Source organism: Cynocephalus volans, chromosome 10 (assembly GCF_027409185.1).
Source record: "Cynocephalus volans isolate mCynVol1 chromosome 10, mCynVol1.pri, whole genome shotgun sequence".
Classification (NCBI taxonomy): Eukaryota; Metazoa; Chordata; class Mammalia; order Dermoptera; family Cynocephalidae; genus Cynocephalus; species Cynocephalus volans.
In genome coordinates this window covers 88,307,051-88,325,810 of record NC_084469.1, presented here as the reverse complement: position 1 = coordinate 88,325,810, position 18,760 = coordinate 88,307,051, and the positions used below count along the sequence as shown (strand labels likewise).

Here is an 18,760-nt window from a genome sequence, read left to right as displayed (position 1 = left end):
AGCAGAAATTTAAGAAATAATGGAGTTGTATGAAGCTTCCTAGGAAATTAATTGTAAGGGGGAATTGACTGCAGGGAGGTAGATTCAGCCATGTGGTAGAAGAGCTGCGTACATAATGAGCCAAAGGTCTTGAAGAACTGGGAAAAATTTTGGTTTTTTAATCAAATCCATATTATTTTCCATGAGAAAAAAAACTTCTGATAACTGATTGAACACTCACTCTGTTGGGGTGGGAGTGGGGTGAGAAACACAGCTTTAAGAAATGCTCACCATGGAACAAAAATGAACTGAAATAGAGATTTGTGACTTGCCAAAATATCCTCATGCCCAGATGTTCCATACTCAGCACTTGGCAGGAGATCATCTGTGTTCACAGAGAACACTCAAGTTCAGTGGGTAACTTTTGCAATCCTCAAGGTCCATGAGGGGGTGCAATATATTTAGTCCCGTTTTACAGATTTAGAACTTGATGCTTGGAGAGGGGCTTAGTAACCCTGAGGCCACGTGGCTAGTGGTGGGGTTGCAAGGACCACCACTCCATCCTGCCCTCTTCAGCCCACTGGGGGCAATCTTGATCCAGGGAGTATTCTGCAGCATTTTGCAAATATAGAGGGGCCAGATACTACGATATGAGTGCTGTAGTGTTAGCAGATACTTTAGGAGAGACCGCAGCAAGCCCCTGGGCAGGTCCTGCCGCTGCCTCTGGCTTCTACTCTCCAGGCACCCATGGACCAGCACTCTGCTCAGGGCTCTGGCCAGGGTCAGCAGGCTTGGCCCTCCTAAGAGCGGAGGTGACAAACTTCTAAATCAGGACTCTGGCTCTAGGACAGCGAGGATCCCCACGTTCTCCAGATGGTTTTGAGGGATGACACTGAGAAATCTGTCCTCTCAGATTTGCCTGTCCCAAAGTGATCCCAAAGTGACCCCCAGAGACTCACCCAGCTCTGTCTTGTGATTTTGGTCCTATCCCAATATCTGGGATGCTGGAGATAACAGCAACAATGCTTTGGGCTGTGTCCCTGCTGTCTTCCTCCTCTGACAAGGAGCCTTCTTCCCAGAGGAAGCCCTTCTCTGAGATAAGGGTTTAGAGCTGCCACCTGGTGGGGGTAGGGGTGGGTCTGCCTGTGACCCCTCTCTGAGCACAGCCAGAACTTTTGCTCCCCTCCTGGGAGAGCCAGACCCATGGAGGCGTGGGTGGGGGCCAGAGCTCTGTGGCTTTGTGCTTCTTGACCCCTGTGGGCCTCAGTTTCCCCACTGAGCAAGTGAGAGTGTGGAACTGATGATATGTTGTGCCCCTTTTCCACTCTTCAGTACAGTGAACATGGGACGGGGCTGCTTGAACAGCCCCACCACCAAATCCGGTGGGCATGTGGCCAGAGCTGCAGGGTCTGCACTTTGCCAAGCCCAGTCACTGGCAAAAGTGAGTGGGAAGGCCTTGCCCACCCTCCCACCTGCTCGGTTAGAATCACATGGAAAGCTGGCCGAATACCCTGGAGGAAATTCCTTGGTGATTATCACAGCATTACTGTTTCTGCTGCCTGATTTGAGTTGTCAATACAGCCTATTAAATAAAAGTCAGTTCCAAAGATTGTCCCTTCTGATTCCCAAAGATAAAAGAAAGCATTATTTCTACTCTTTAGAGAGATTTCTCCTTATAAGATGCAGCTGATTTGGGGAAATCTGGTTTTAAAATAATCTAGTTAAAAATGAACAAACATTTTTGGAGAGAAACTGGCTTGCCTGACCCCTCCCCTTTGTCTGTGGTGTATCTAAGCTTCATTGCTTTAAAAAAAAAGTGTTTAATAATTACCTTTGTTGACCTCTGTACCTTCTGGCTTCCTTCACTCCTGGACACAAGACATGGCCATTCCTAGGCCTCAACTGTGCGGACGCAGCCAGCTGGTCAGCGGGGCTGGCAGCTCCTCTGGCTCTGCAAGGTCAGGAAGGAAGGTAAGGCTGGCAGGGTGGGGGAAAGGCTCTCTGGGCTGAGGCCTGGGCAGAGAATTTACTTAGAGAGAGTCCAGTACATGACCATCTCCTAGCTCAGTCTTGAACTAGTTTTTCCTCAGCAATTTTTTTCAATCTCTGTATCACTCAAGGAAAAATCACCTATACTGTGGATGTATTACATGTGAGGTGCCTTATTCTGGGAAGGAATTACAAGAAATATATTCCTTCTTTGGACTTGATTCCACTAAGTATATTCCAGTTATGTTTAAAAATATTTCTTTTTACTTTTGAAAAAAAAAAAATGAAGTGGGACCGTGGAGGTAGAATGCCTTGCAAGAATGTCCCTGCTGAGGATTAGGAGATGATAACACAGGCACGTGAGACAGGAGGCAGCTGAGCCTTGTAAAAGAGCTCCCCGAGGCCTGAAGACTATTGACTTATTTTTACTCCTGGGGCTGAGCAAATTTTCCCCAAGGAACTGACAGCTGTGCTTTCCTGAAACATTAGCTAATCATTTGTTTTTGGAGTCAGTTCCCAGCCCCCCTGCTGCAGCAGCGGTAGCGAGAAGAGCCTTTCACCTTGCCCGCTGCTGAATCAAGATCGGCCCATGCCCTACTCACAGCCTCCTGGAACGAGCAGGAGGGAAAAATGGAGACAAACCTGAGAAAACGGAGAGAGGATGAGAAGTCGATCCAGAGTAATGAACCCAAGACCACAACTCTCCAGAAAGAGGTAAGGCGGTCTCTCTCCAGGTCACGTGGGGAGGTCCCCCGCTGTCCCTAGTGACCAACCAACCAAAGATATGATTTTCTTTTTCCATTTTGACTATGTCCTTTATTTTCTGAAATTCAGATCAAATTTTCAGTTGTTTTAAATGGAAATTATTATGCAAGCAATATAAAGTCAGCTGAATCTCCCAAAATTGTCTACAGTATTACAGCATTACACATGATAGTATTTGAATGATAATTCTTTTGTTTTTATTTTTAATTTTTTTTAACTGGCAGATATTGTGTTTTTATCACATACAACATGATGTTCTGAAGTACGTGCACATTGTGGAATGGTTAACTCTAGCTAATCAACAGATGCATTTCCTCACGGTTATTTTTGTAGTAAGAGCATATAACATCCACTGTACATTTTTCAAGAGTACAATATATCATCATTAACTATAGTCACCTTGCTATACAGTAGATATGATTTTTGACTTGCATAGTACATCTTTAAGTGAATAACTCTCTGGACTGACTTCTTTATCTCTTGCCTACGAACTCAGCATATTCTTTTGAAGTTCATACATATGTGCTTCTGTGCAACTGGACAGATGGGGCCAGAGGGGCAGGTATTTGCTCAAACCAATGGCCTTTTCAGGGATGGTCAGAGAGGGCCTTCGGATGCTTGGGTCCCCTGTACAGCATCTTCTCCAAATATCTCCCTCTGATGTTTGAATATTGGTGGTGATAGAAAACCTAATGCCTCCAGCAGTCGCCCGTCCTGTCCTAGATGGGTCTAGCTGGATGGTGAGTCTGACGGAGGCACACACTAAGGTGGAACATAGCTAGGAGATGGGGCTGGCCTGGGACCTGGAAGGAAGGGGAGATTTGGGGGTGGTGTGGAGGCAGAAAGGAGCTTGGCACTCCACACTGTGCCAGTCCCAGGGCTTCAGGCTCATAGGAGGAGACAAGCAGGGTCCACAGAGAGCTCAGGATGGCTTCAAGGACAGCATGAGGGGGCTGAGGTCTGGCTGGGGCCACAGGGGGCACAGAGGAGGGATGGCACTGAGGCTTTGGGGCCTGACCATGTATTGGCCTGCGATCGTGGGTCCCTGGGAGTCAGGTGATGGGCAGCAACACCCTTCCTCTCTGCTGGTCTCAGGCCTGACTCCAGCGATGTCCTCTTGGAACCCTGGTGGCCCTTCAGCCACACAGAGCACAGCTGAGCAAACCCCAGGCATGTTCTAAACTCAAGCAGCTTCGGGATGAATGCAGACCTTGTCTGAATCAGAACCAGGCGGTCCCTCAGCGGGAGGGACTCTGGAGGGGCCCAGATGTCAGTGAGCCACACCGTCAGCCCTGAGGAGGACCGAGGAGAGAAGGAAAGCTCAGACTGCCCCCGCCCCAGCCTGGGAGGCTCCCTGGCCCTGAGGCTGGAATGGAGGCTGGCACTGCTCCCCAGGGACTCCACCAGTGTGTGCTGAGTCCCCTGGGCAGCCAGCCTGCAGCTGGGATCTTACTCATCCTCTGGGATCTAATTCTGAGTACAGCCCCAGCCCAGACAAGCAAAGGCAGACATTGTTCACTTCATGCTCTGTATTGGTGTAAAATTTACATACAGTGAAAGGCACAGTGCTCAGTCTGATGAGCTTTGACAAATGTATCATCCAAAAAAGCTCCCTCTTGCCCCTTTCCAGGCAGAGCCCCCAGCCCTGAATTTCTATCACTGTGGGTTAGTTTTTCCTGTTCTTGAACTTCATAGGAATGTGATCATCCTGTGTATACCTGGGCCGGGTTTTGTTCTTAAAAATCTTACACCCTAGAAAGTGGCATCAAAGAGAGTTCTCAGCCCCCAAATGTTTCAGCCCCTGGGGGCCCCACTGCTCACCCCACATGGCCCCTCCACCCGGGATGCCAAGGCTGGCCGCACCTTTGCTGGGGTGGAGTGCCTGCCTTTCTGCTCAGCTGAGAGGCGAATCCCGAGGGCCTGCCTTGCTGGTGATCTGTTTGCTAACTCAGCCTTTCCGTTGAGGGCAGTGAGGGCTGTGGTTAGGAGAATGGAACCAGAGCCAGGTCTACCCCTCTGGTTGTAACTTAACCTTGCCGTGCCTCAGTTTCCTCCTTATAAAATGGGGGTGATCTGGTATACCCTACTCATGGGCCTGTACAGACAAAGCCCTGGGAACAGTGCCTTCATGTTATCACTGCAACAGCATAGGGCAAAAGTGCCTGGACAGGGGGTTCGGTTAGGGCTGCACTGGCCATACCGAGCAGGCACTAGGAGCTCATGTCTTGCCCTCCGAGCTGGGTCCTGGTGGCCGCATTAACCCTCCCTTCCTTCCTCCCCATCCAAGTTGGGCCTGCTCAGCAGCATCTCCATCATCGTGGGCACAATCATCGGCTCTGGGATCTTCATCTCCCCCAAGTCTGTGCTCAGCAACGCGGAAGCTGTGGGGCCCTGTCTCATCATATGGGCAGCCTGTGGGATTCTTGCAACACTGGGTAACAGATGCTGCTCCCTGGCGACCTCTCCCTGTTGAATATGCGGGGCACAAGCTATGCAAGCACTATCTGCCACTGCTGGGCTCCCTTTCCATGCATGTGTGGCAAATAAGTGCAAATCGAGCTGTGGCTAAATGTCTGATGGCAGAACTCAGGGCTGTCCTGGGAGAGAAGACCATGGTGGGTCCCTGTAAGCACAGCCCCCAGAGGGGAGGAAGGGTCCCTTGTTCTGGGGCCATGCCTTACAAGGAGCCTGAGGGATGAGGAGCCTCCTTTGTGTTCCAGGTGCTCTATGCTTTGCAGAGCTTGGCACGATGATCCCCAAGTCGGGGGGCGAGTACCCTTACCTGATGGAGGCCTTTGGCCCTATTCCCGCCTACCTCTTTTCCTGGACCAGCCTGATAGTCATGAAGCCTGCATCCTTTGCCATCATCTGCCTCAGCTTTTCCACGTATGTTTCTGCACCCTTCTACTCAGGCTGCCAACCTCCTGACATTGTCATTAAATGCCTGGCTGCCACTGCCATCCGTGAGTACCCAAGCTTGAAACCCCAAGCAGGGGTCAAAAAAGACCTGGCAAAGATGATGTCAGGGAGACTCTGGCTTGGGCTCCTCCATGACTCAAAAGAGACCAAGGCCTGGAGGCTCTGGTGTGAGGTGGGGCAGGGTCTGGCATTGGCCTCTGCCTTCCCTGCAGGTGTCACCTGCCAAGCCACACCTGGACCTGTCTGGGGATGCAGGGAGGGGCCATGGCAGACTGAGGCTCTTGGCTCAGGACCTAGCCACTTCTCCCTTGCCTTCTGAGGCAGCCCCTGCTGATCTCAAAGGTCAGCATGAGGTGTATTTGAAAGGTCCTTAAACTCCCTTGTTCGGATCTGCCCTCTCAGCACTCAGGAGATAAATGGCATGGCAGGGGGAGGAGGGGAATGTAAGAACAGAAAGGAGACTTTCCAGGGCCTTGCTGAAAACCATACACACAGAACATCATGTCTGACCCTTTCCAGTGTTCATCACAACCGTGAATGCACTGAGCGTGCGGCTAGGCAGCTACCTCCAGAATGTCTTCACGGCGGCCAAGCTGGTGATCGTGGCCATCATCATCATCAGTGGACTCATCCTCCTGGCTCAAGGTGACCTACACAGGATGCAGGGGGGGGGCACCCTGCGAGAAGCACACACTGTGCCTCCTTCTCACCTGGAGTGGCCTTTCCCCGTGAGCATGTCTCTAAGGAAGCATGGCAGGAACTTGGCAGAAAGGATCTTTAGCTTCCCGACTTTTCAGAGTTGGTTTAATAGCCTGAGGTCATGAGTCATACACTTCTCTCACGTAGAGATGAGTGCAAAGTAGAAATGTGGTCAGCTGACACCCACTGTTCACCGTCTACCTTAATTACAGGAAATACAAGGAATTTTGAAAATTCTTTTGAGAGCACAAAAGTATCTGTGGGAACTATCAGTCTGGCATTTTACAATGGACTCTGGGCGTACGATGGATGGTAAGGCTCTCCTAAGATGTCCTATGTCTGGTTGTGGGGTTTCTTTAGGCTACTTTATTTTTTATTTATTTTATTATTATTATTATTTTATTTATTTATTTTTTTTTTGGTGGCTGGCCATTACAGGGATCAAGCCCTGGACCTTGGTGTTATCAACACCATGCTCTAACCAACTGAGCCAACTGGCCAAATGGCCAACCCCCTCTTTAGGCTACTTTGACTTCTCCTTTCTGGGGTTTAGTGTGACCCCAAGATTCACCTTCCAATTTACCTTTTGTGGAACACCCAATCACTCTCCCATCTATTCCTCTCGGACCCCACGGACTCCGAGACACCTGCCCCTGTCCCAGTCCTGGCTGTGGCTCCAGTTCCTGAGAGCACCCTGTGCTAAGGCAGTGTTGGACCCTGTGCAGAACCCTCACCAGGCAGATACAGGCTCAGCCAACACAGGGACAGCCAGGCTGCCCCAAGCACTTGACAAGGCAAAACATACTCAACAGCACTTCCATTTAAACCTGGAAAGCACTAGGTTTAGTTGATGGGATTCTGTTTACGTCCTCTGAGGAAGAGGAATGGCCATCCACAATGCTGGTCTTTCCCTCCTGGAAAGGTTTTGTAGGTTTCATTCCCTTTTCAGACAAAGGATATTCCATTTTCTCAAAGCACTTGGGGACTCACTATTTCCAATTATTCTTGAAAATCCACGTGACTCCCATGGTGGGCAAAGACTTGACCAGCTGGTCAGTGTATAGGTTTTGGTAGGACTCCAGGCCCCACCATCACCAGGGCCTTCCTGGAAAGAAATTGCCCTGGGATTTCCTTTAGGAAAATTTTCTCTACGGTGGAGAATCTTAAGTGAGGCCAGCATTTATCATGTGTATTTCACAATCGCAGCAAACGAAGTCAAGTTTATGTCACTCGTGTCACTTTTCTTTCTCCAGGAATCAACTCAATTACATCACAGAAGAACTCAGAAACCCTTACAGGTAAGAGAGCTGAGTCAGGGCAGAAGACAGCAGGAAGGCGAGCACATCTCTCTTTTCCCAGACAAAAAGTGGAGCTGCTTCCTTCCGTTATCCCATCACCCACTCCTGGACAGTGACTGTTTTCTTATAAGCTCATTATACACTCATTAGAGCTTGGTTTTGTTGTGGGCAGTGGAGTGCTTACATACGTAGCAGAAGGAAGAACTCCAACCTCCTTTATCTCTGGCTTATTTTGCTTTGTAAACAATTAAATTTTATTGCCCTGGAGTCTGAGAGGAGAATTCTCATTTGAAAATATCTCACATCCCTGCTGGACTCTGCTGTACCATAAGTCCCCTGCCTGGGTAGGCCTCAGCAAGGTCATCTGTGACCCCAGCCCACCATGGGGAGTAAGTGGAAGGCTGGCCAGGGAGGGGGGAAGGAAGGACTGATGAAAACGACAATCTCACGAGTCTCCCACGGGATGCTAGTCTGACCCTGTGTCACTGCTCCTCCCAGAAACCTGCCCCTGGCCATTGTCATTGGGATCTCTCTGGTGACAGTGTGCTACATCCTCATGAATGTTTCCTACTTCACGGTGATGACCACAACCGAGCTCCTGCAGTCCCAGGCAGTGGCTGTGGTGAGTGTCCAGGCGTCTCTGCTGGAGGGGGTGTGCTGTGTGGGCAGGGATCAGACAAGGTATCAATGCTGCAGCTGAGGTGGGGGAAGGAGGGAAGTACCTCGGGGACCGGGAGAGTGGACAGAGCAGGGCACCGCCGAGACCCAGCTGGAGTGAGAGGCCTGGAATCGAGACCCACCAGCCGCCCGGGCGCAGGCGCAGCACGAGGCTGGAGGGCAGGGCTGGATTCCACCGGGGCAGGGGTTCGGACAGACAAAAGGAGAGGGGGTGAGAGCAAGGGAGCTGAAGGAGGTAAACATGAAAATGGACTGTGGAGTCCGAGCTGAGCGAGGAGAGAAGTGAGGATGCGAGGTGGTGGCGAGAGAGACACGGAAGAGGTGGGTGTGACGGGAAGTGACCTAGAAACACGACGGGGGGATGGGGCTGGGAGGACGACGGAGCAGATGCAGTTCTGGTCAGCGATGAGGCTACTGAGTGGAAGGACAAGGCCATTCCGAGTGAGGGAGTCAAGGAAGTGAGGGGCCAGGTGTCACGGGACACTGGAATGACTAAGGATTACACAGGGAGTGGTGGGTGAGAGCTTTGTTATCACCAAAAGACCCTGAGATGCTCAGGAGAAGACAGGCAGAGCTGTGCCTGCACGAGCGGTCCCCAGTGCCCTCCCGCAGAGGAGTCACGGAGGCTGCGCCCGGTGAGGCAGGCGGGGGCCTGGCTCCTCCAGGAGGGCACAGGAGCTTTTTCTGAACCAACAGTTCTTGGAGGCCATGAAAGACCCCCAGGATTCATCTCGCTTTTCTCACCAGACATTTGGGGACCGCGTTCTCTATCCAGCCACTTGGGTCGTTCCACTTTTTGTGGCGTTTTCTACCATCGGTGCTGCTAATGGGACCTGCTTTACGGCGGGCAGGTAGGGGATGCCCAGCCACTCACTCCCGGGGTGGGCAGGGGGTGGCGAAGCCCATTCACCCTTGAGGAAGACAAGTGCCTAAAATCCTTAGGACTCTGCCAGGTTAAACCCTTCATGGCACAAGTAGGAAAGCTGAAGTCCAGAGAAGGGAGGTGGCTTGAACCCGCACGGCAAACTGGTAAGAAAGGCGGGGACCGGCGTGCACACTGGGATCGGACGGGGCTGCCTGCAGTCTGGGCTCTGCCACTTCAGTGGGGCCCTAGGTTCCAAAGTGGGGGAAGGTGCTGCCAACCTCAGCACAAGGCAAAGGGAAGAGACGCAGGGCAGATGAGGCACTGGCTCACGCGTGGTACTCTTCACCTTGTGTTTTTTTCACCTGATGGTATTTCCTGAACATCTTCTCCTATTAATCCTCACATATACATAAACTAGACCTGGAATTGGCAAACTTTCCCATAAAGGGCCAGACAGTAAATATTTTAGGCTCGCAGGCCATATAAATTTCGGTCACAACTACTCAATTCTGCTTTTGTGACACAAAAGTAAAGAGTCATGGTTTGTTCCAATAACATTTTCTTTACACAAACAGGTGTAGTTTGCCAGTTGTCTAGACCGAACTGGTCTGGAGACTGAATGGCTGTGCTGTGTCCCACTGCATGACGCAGCATAGCTTCTCAAACCCACCCTCATGGTGGAGGGAGGGAGGTTTTGGTGATGGGCAACAATAATCAGCCACAATGTATATCGACAAAATAAAATTAAAAGAAAAAACAAAAACAAAAAACCCTCCCTCATGGTTTGGGGGTGGCCAGTGAACATCTTTGAATACATGTCTTTGCCAAGTTGTCCAGTGTTCTAAATAGATATATTTCTTTTTTCTTTCCTTTTTTTTTTTTTTTTTTTTTTTCCTTTTGGCAGCTGGCCAGTAAGGGGATCCAAACCCTTGTCCTTGGTGTTATAACACCACACACTAACCAACTGAGATAACTGGTCAGCCCTTTCAGCAATTTTGAAAGACGCTTTATTAACTTAGGTAACCTTGCTGTGCAATAGATCACCAGAACTTATTCATTCTGTCTGAAACCCTTTGATCAACATTTCCCTTTCCCCACATAACCCCTTTACCCCTTCAGCTTCTGGTAACCACCATTCTATTCTCTCTTCTATGAGTTAGAATTTTTAGGTTCCACATATAAGTGAGATGATGTAATATTTGTCTTTCCATGCCTGGCTTATTTTACTTAGAATACTGTCCTCTGGATTCATCCACGTTATTGCAAATGACAGAATTTCATTCTTTTAAAAGGCTGAATAGTATCCCATTGTGGATATACTCATACACCACACTTTCTTCATCCGTTCGTCTGCTGATGGCAATTTAGGTTGTTTCCCTATCTTGGCTATTGTGAATAATGCTGTAACAAACATGGTAGTGTAAGATAGCTCTTTGACATACTGATTTCAATTCTTTTGGATATATGCCCAGGAGTGGGATTGCTGGATCATGCAGTAATTGTATTTTTAGTTTTTTGAGGAACCTCTATACTGCTTTCCAAAGTGGATGTACTCACTGACATTCCCACCAACACTGTACAAGGGTTCCCTTTTCTCCACATCCTCTCTAACACTTATCTTTCATGTTTTTGATAATAGCCATTCTAACAGGTGTGGGAAGGTATCTCACTATGGTTTTTATTTGCATTATCACCCCTGATGATTAGTGATGTGAGCATTTTTTTCTTGTATTTGTTAGTCTTGTGTATGTTTTCTTTTGAGAAGTATCTATTCAGGTCCTTTACCCATTTTTTCAATAAGGTTATTTGTTTTGTCATTATTGAGTAGTCTGAGTTCCTTATACATACAAATATTTTAAATTTTTAATTTTTTCCAGTTGTAATGATTCACTTTTATTATGATCAATATTAAAAGATACAAGTAGTTTAACAGACTCAGAAGCTTAAAAGAAAGATTGGGATCTGTAAAACATCCAGGCAAAGAAAAATAAGAATCCAGAATGGAAAAGAAATGAAAAGTGAGGATTTTGAAATAAGGCTTGCAGCATTTCTGACAAGTACAGATGTGTCAGTAGTTGGCAATGTGCTTGACTGAGAGTATTCTCTCCTCACAGGTTGCCAGGGGCTGGAATTCTGGGAGCATAAAGCCATATTTATCTTTATCCTGGAGTTCAAAGGTGAAGGAATATTTGATTCCTTGGTCATGAGCCCAGTTGTCAGAGCCCCCAGCAGCAGGACAGAGACTGTTGCGGCTCCTGGGCAATTTGTATAACTGGTGCTGTGCAGTGAGGTAAGCTCTTTCACAGTAGCTTTAGCCAGGGCACCCAGCTCAGCGTTGTTCTCAGTGAGTCTATAGTCATAGGAGTAAGGGTAGAGCATCATCTGGGAGTATGAATGGATTGTCAAGTATGCCTTGATGGGAGAGAGGTTGTCGTGGATGAAATCAGCCAGGGCCTTGGTCTCCCTTTCAGACTCTGCAGCAGGTCCACAGTAAGTGTCATCACAGGGCTTTTGAAAGGCTCCAATTTTGCACCAACCAGCATCAAAATTTCTGTTAGTGTCTGTGCCAGTGCAGGTAGTTTTGGTATGGGTGGAGCAGGTCTTTCTCCACATTCAGTTCCTGGTCCAGGTGTAGATGTACCCATCAACATTGAGTACAGGCAGGACATAAAAGCTAACTTATCAAGAAGCTCTGTCATGTGGATTTCACATCCATATGTGGGAACAGCTTCTCTCACAAAGCCACTGGCAAAATGCGGGAGAAATCAACTTTCTGGCATGGGAACCACATTCCATGAAAATGGCAGGCTTATTTGGTCAGCTTTGCCAACCTTGAGGAGGTACATAGTGCATCCTGCAAACATGGTTTCAAAGACACCGCAGGAGATGAGGTCTGGGGCAACTTGTTGAGTCCAAAGCTTCTATCGTTTCCCAGTTGTACTTCTCATAACTGTGTCCAGTCACATGGACCAGGCAAGAAATTGAGCCTCCAGCACATCTTTCAGGTAACTTTTCAGTACCTCATACTGTAGTTCCTTCTACTCCAGGAAGTCCTCCACAGTGACAGTATCTTCTGCTTTAACACGGAAGTCAACTGTACTGTGAGAGTTGATTTGTGAGGCAGAATGTGCTTTCCAGAAGTTAATCTGGGTGGTGCTGGCCAACTCATGGATTAAGTTGATGTCATTTTCATCTTTAACACTGACACAGAACACTTTTCACTGCTTTTATAATCCAGTGTTCTTTGTTTGCTTTTTCTGATTGCAAATAGGCACTATCAGATTTTGATTAATGGCATTGTTGCCTTCATAGCTGTATACAGTCTGAATGTGTATCTCTCTCAACACAGTTTTGGAGGCTGGGGAGTCCACAGTCCAGGGAACACATCTGGTGAAGGCCTTGGTGGTGGTGACAGTGATGCAGGGGTCTCATGGCAGATGCAGGGGACATGGCAGATGGTGGAACAGAGAGAAAGAGTTCCTTATATATTTTGGATATGGGCCCCTTTTCTGATGTATGGTTTGCAAATATTTTCTCCTAATCTTTGGGCTGTCTCTTCATTCTGTTGTTTACTGTGCAGAAGCTTATTAGTTTGATGCAGTCCCGTTTGTCTGTTTTTGCTTTTGTTGCCTGTGCTTTTGGGGTCATATGCAAGAAATCAATGCCCAAACCAGTATCATGTAGCTTTCCCCCCATGTTTTCATTTAGTAATTTTATCATTCCAGGTCTTACAGTTAAGTCTTTAATCCATTTTGAGTTGATTCTTGTTACACTTCTTGCTGTGTAACAGAGACGCAAAAAAAAGATGACTCAAAGCAACATGAATGCAATGAGAAGCCCAAAGGGACTGCACCTCAGCAACTCCTGTGTTAGGAGAAAACTGGGTGCAGCCCCGATTCAAAGTTGGCTTCTGGTTTTCATTGTAAAGACAAGGAAGTTTCACAAGAAAAATCAGTTGATTCAATCATTTAAAAAGAACACAAAGACATGGGCAGTGTGACAAAAGTTATCTATGGCTAAGTATAGCTTAAACAATGGAAACTAGAAACATCATTAAAATTAACAATGTGACATTCCAAAGTACAATTTGTGAAAAGCTAAATTGATCAAATTGTGATCATTACCTAATCCAGATTATAACTTCTCCTTAAATGACTTAAGCAAGAGCTGCATTCTTACAATTAAATCTAAGTACAATTGTCTAAAGTTTCCACCAACAAACAGCTTGTCCTTAGCAAACATTTTTTCACATTTTTCCCTACAGCAATTCTTTAAAATCTCTTAACAGGATTGGTATGTCAACCACCTGTTAGCTCTAAAATCATTAAAGTATACAATCCCATAGCTAAGCAGTGATTAGAATTGATTAGATGGGCTGTTATTGCCTGCTAACTGTAGACCATTGTCTCTTAACTGAGGAATTTTGTCCCATACCTGCATTACCTAAAAACCCTATTCTAAAAATCAAACAAGAATCAAGATTTCTAACATTCTACAGATTCTTATATAAAGGGTGAGATAAGGGTCTAATTTCATTCTTCTGCATGTGGATAGCCAGTTTCCCCACTTCTATATGAATATTAGAATCAGCTTGTAATTTTCTATAAAAAAGCTTTTGGGGACTTTTATCAGGAATTGAATCTATAGACCAATTTGGGAAGGAAGGACTGCATCTTAAAAGTATTGAATTTTCCAATCAATGGGCATGAACTATCCATTTATTTAGGTCTCTTTAATTTTTCAAAAATGTTTTTTCAGTATTTTTCAGTATACAGATCTTGCACATCTTTTGTCAAATTTATTCCAAAGTGTTTAATATTTTTTATGCTATTATAAATGATATTTTTGAAAAATTAAAACCTTTTTAGTTTCTAGTGTTCATTGCTAGTATATACAAACACAATTTTTTGTTGTTGTTGGAGAATGTGGGTAACAACAAACACAATTTTTTTTTTTTGAGTGGTAAGGGGATTGCAACCCTCAGCATGGTGTCATCTGCACCACTCTCAGCCAGTGAGCGCATCGGCCATCCCTATATAGGATCCGAACCCACGGCTTCGGCGCTACCAGCGCCACGCTCTCCCGAGTGAGCCACGGGGCCAGCCCAACAAACACAATTTTAACAGCTCTATTGAGATACAAGTACTATAAAACTCACCCTTTGTAATTGTACAACTCAATTATTTAAGCAAACTTATAAAGCTATGCAAACATCACAATCCAACTCTTGAACATTTTTATCACCCCCAAAAGTTCCCTCATTCCCAATTACAGTTAATCCCTGCTTCCACCACCAGCCCTAGGCAACCACTAGTCTGCTTTCTCTCTTTTTTAAATTTTAACATTTACTTGTACTTTTTTGTGGGGTACAGTGTGTTGTTTCAATACATGCATATCTGATCACACCTGTGCCAGCACCTGCTGCAAGGCCGGGGCTGCAGTGGCTCATGCCGGGTGATGCTAGGAGGCTCCCAGGGCCCCAGGCTGTCAGGAGGTGTGGGTGGGAGTCGTGGGCAGTTCGGAATGTGGGGTGTCCATGAAGGTGGTGCAGCCATGGCAGCAGGGGAGAGCATGGCTCAGTGGATGGTCTGGATAGACCTGGAGATGACAGGATTAGACATTGAGAAGGACCGGATTGAGATGGCCTGTCTGATAACTGACTCTGATCTTAATATTTTGGCTGAAGGTCCTAACCAGATTATAAAACAGCTAGAAGAGTTGCTGGACAACATGTCAGATTGGTGTAAGGCGTATCGTGGGAAGTCTTGTCTTACCAAAGCAGTGAAAGAGAGTACAATTACATTGCAGCAGTCAGAGTATGAATTTCTGTCCTTTGTAGGACAACAGACTCCTCCGAGGCTCTGTCCATTTGCAGGAAATTCAGTTCATGCAGATAAGTTTCTTGACAAACACACGCACCAGTTCATGAAACATCTTCATTATAGACTAATTGTGAATACCATTAAAGAATTGTGCAGCTGTGGTACCCAGAAGAATCTGAATTTGAAGAAGGCTGCTTCTCCCAGGGTACTTGATGACATTAGCAAAATCATCAAAGTACTTCAGTTTTACTGAAATATCTTCAAGAAAAAAAAAGAAGAGGAAAATTATAGAAAACGATGAAAATAAGACTGTGAGTTGATGCCAGTTCTCATGCTGCCACTACATAGTTCTCTGGTAGCAACTTCTGGTGACATTTTTCACGCCAACTGCTTGGCAGAGAGCACCTTCTGTCAGATCAGTATCTCCAGATCACTCAAGCAGATAGCCCCTAAAATACTCTTTTTCTCCTAATATGCTGTTTCCATTATGACACAGCAGCTCCTTTGTAAGTACCAGCTCACATCCATCCCTTGATAAATACCTGCATTTGCTTTTAGACCATCTCTTTTGTTTAAAAACAAAACAAAAAAACCCTGTGCATATCCTGCACAATGATTCACTTAGGGTAGATAGCATAGTTTTGTGTCCATTAGCCCACCACTTATCCTCCTGCCCTGCCCCATCCCCTCCCACCCCCCACCCCCCACCTCTGGTAACCATTATTCTACTCTCTACTTCTATGAGAACAGCTTTTTTTTAAGATTCCATATGTGAGAGAGATCATGTTGTATTTGTCTTTCTGTGCCTGACTTACTTCACTTAACATACTTTTCAGTTCTATCCATGTTGCTGCAAATGATGCAATATCTTTCTTTTTATAGCCAAATAGTATTCCATTGTGTATATTTACCACACAGTTCTTTAATCCGTTCATCCATTGATGGGCATTTAGGTTGATTCCATCTCTTGGCTATTGTGAATAGTATTTTAATGAACATGGGACTGCAGGTGTATTTTCGATATATTGATTTCATTTCCTTTGGGTATATACCCAATAGTAGGATAGCTGGGTCGTAAGGTGCATCTATCTTTAGTTCTCTGAGCTGGGTTGTAAGGTGCATCTATCTTTAGTTCTCTGAGGAACCCCCATGCTGTTTCCCATATGGTTGTACTAATTTACATTCCTACCAACAATGTGGAAGTGTTCCCTTTTCTCTGCATCCTTGGCAGGATTTGTTATTTTCTGTCTTGTTGATAATAGCCATTCTAACTGGAATGAGATCATATCTTATTGTGGTTTTAATTTGCATTTCCCTGATGATTAGTGATTTTGAGCATTTTTCATGTGCTTGTTGGCCATTTGTATGTCTTCTCTTGAGAAATGTCTATTCAGGTTCTTTGCCTATTTTTTATTTAGGTTATTTATTTATTTATTTATTTATTTTGCTGTCGTTTGAGTTCCTTATGTATTCTAGATATTATACCCTTGTTTGTGTACTTTGCAAACACTTTCTCCCATTCTGTAGGCTGTCTCTCCACTTTATTGATAGTGTTCCTTGCTGTGCAGAAACTTTTTAGTTTGATGTAGTCCTATTTGTGTATTTTTGCTTTAGTTGCCTGTGCCTGTGTAGTATTGCTCAAAAAAGTGCCGCCAACTCTCATTTCATGTAGCATTTGACCTGTGTTTTCTTCTAGTAATTTCATAGTTTGAGGTCTTAAATTTAGGTCTTTGCTCCATTTTTGTTGTTGTTTGTTTTGTTTTGGCGGCTGGCTGGTATCTTTGCTCCATTTTGAGTTCATTTTTGTGTATGGTGAGAGATAGGGATCTGTATGTGGATATCCAGTTTCTCCAGCACTATTTATTGAAGAGGTTATCCTTTCCCCACTGTATCTTGGCACCTTTGTTGAAAATCAGTTGGCTCTAAGAGCATGGGCTTATTTCTGGGCTCTTGCTTCTGTTCCATTGGTCTATTTGTCTATTTTTATGCCAGTACCATGCTGTTTTGGCTACTATAGCTTTATAGTATACTTTGAAGTCAGGAAGTGTGATGCCTCCAACTTTGTTCTTTTTGTTCAAGATTGCTTTAGCTATATGGGGGTCTTCTGTGGTTCCACAGAAATTTTAAGATCGGTTTTTCTGTTTCTGTGAAGAATGTCATTGGTATTCTGATAGAATTGCGTTGAATGTGCTTTGAGTAATATGGACCATTTTTTGATGTTAAGTTTTCCAACCCATGATCATGGGATATCTTTCCATTTATTTGTGTCCTCTTAATTTTTTTTCACCAATGTTTTATAATTTTCATTAGAGAGGTCTTTAACCTCCTCGGTTAAATTTACTCCTAGGTATTTCATTTTGGGGTAGTTATTGTGATTGGGATTACTTCCTTGATTTCTTCTTCAGCTATTTCATTATTGCTGTATAGGAAGGCTATTGATTTTTGTGTGCTGATTTTATATCCTGCCACTATATTGAATTAATTTATTAGTTCTAGTAATTTTTTGGTGGAGTGTTTAGGGTTGTCTATGTATATGATCATGTCATCTGCAAATAGGTATAGTTCACTTCCTCCTTTCCAATTTACCACAGAAATACAAAGGATCATAAGAGACTGCCCTTTATTGCTTTCTCTTACATTATTGTGCTGGCTAGAACTTACAGTACGTGTTGAAAAAGAATGGGAAAAGTGGGCATCTTTGTTTTGTTCCAGATCCATTCAGTATGATGTTAGCTGTGGGTTTGTCATATATGGCCTTTATTCCTTTATTGTGTTGAATTACATTCCTTCTATACCTACTTCGTTGATTGTTTTTATTATGAAGCAGTGTTGAATTTTATCAAATGCTTTTTCTGCATCTATTGAAAGGATAATATGGCTTTTTCCTTTTATTCTGTTGATGTGATTATCACATTTATTGATTTGCATATGTTGAATCATCCTTGCATCCCTGGGATCTTTTTAATGTGTTGTTGGATTCGAGGATCCTAAGATGGTGGTGGCTGCGGCAGTTGGCGCGGAGTAGCTGAGGTGGAAAAGGCGGCCACTGGGCCTTAGGCAGCCAGGAAACTTGTGGACCTTCCTCTTGCCGTCTCTTAAGGGAGGACCGCTGCTGGTGGCCAGTCGTGGGGGCTGACCGCCACTTTACCCTTGGCAGGAGAGGCGGCCTCATTTACAGGCAACAGCTTTGAAGTATGGAGCAGGAAAAGAACTGTTTCTTAGCTGCAAAAGCAAGTCTCTAAATAGGGAACACGGCACCGGGGCTGCTGTTGAAGCTGCCAGGACCCCGGAGGCTGGGGCCACGCTGAAGGTGGCCAGCTGCCCTATTCAGGATTCGAGGTTTCAGGCCGGCATAAAAGAAGATTCCTGGGAGTGCTGGAGCCGTGCCACGGGACCGAGTAAGCAGCCCGAGGTGGCGGTGGCCGAGAACGGGGATGCTGATGACACAGAGGCAGAGAGGGAGCTGTCTGACCTGGCACAGCCCTGTGAGTGACCCCCGGCCCGGCCCTGCTTGGGGGGCAGACGCCCGCCCAGCTTCCGCCTGCCCCACTGGGCCACTCACCGGCCCCGGGGCTGCCTCCATTTTCTCAGGTGGTGGCGGCTCCGGCCCAGCTCGGCCAAGCCTGTCCTCCTCGCCTGGCTCGGCTCCTCACTGAGCCTTCCCACTTGCTTGCCCCGGTGTGGGGCTTCCCAGGGCTTGTGGGCTGGCCTCCCCTCCCACTCCCTCTGCGGTTCTCTGGTGGGGC

General features: G+C 46.2%; 1 protein-coding gene and 2 pseudogenes across 1 annotated transcript in view; 2 read left to right on the top strand and 1 right to left on the bottom strand.

Annotated features, from left to right (window-relative positions):
- The first annotated feature begins 2,598 nt into the window (after positions 1–2,598).
- SLC7A9 (solute carrier family 7 member 9) overlaps positions 2,599–18,760 on the top strand; it is a 40,696-nt gene continuing 24,534 nt past the window's right edge. The window contains exons 1-8 of the mRNA XM_063109931.1: positions 2,599–2,682; positions 5,021–5,168; positions 5,454–5,696; positions 6,172–6,297; positions 6,564–6,663; positions 7,605–7,649; positions 8,148–8,271; positions 9,075–9,178. Coding sequence (XP_062966001.1) covers positions 2,599–2,682; positions 5,021–5,168; positions 5,454–5,696; positions 6,172–6,297; positions 6,564–6,663; positions 7,605–7,649; positions 8,148–8,271; positions 9,075–9,178 — 974 coding nt within the window. The remainder of the gene's footprint in view (positions 2,683–5,020; positions 5,169–5,453; positions 5,697–6,171; positions 6,298–6,563; positions 6,664–7,604; positions 7,650–8,147; positions 8,272–9,074; positions 9,179–18,760) is intronic.
- LOC134389546 (carboxypeptidase B-like) lies at positions 11,261–14,641 on the bottom strand (annotated as a pseudogene).
- LOC134386863 (oligoribonuclease, mitochondrial-like) lies at positions 14,650–15,334 on the top strand (annotated as a pseudogene).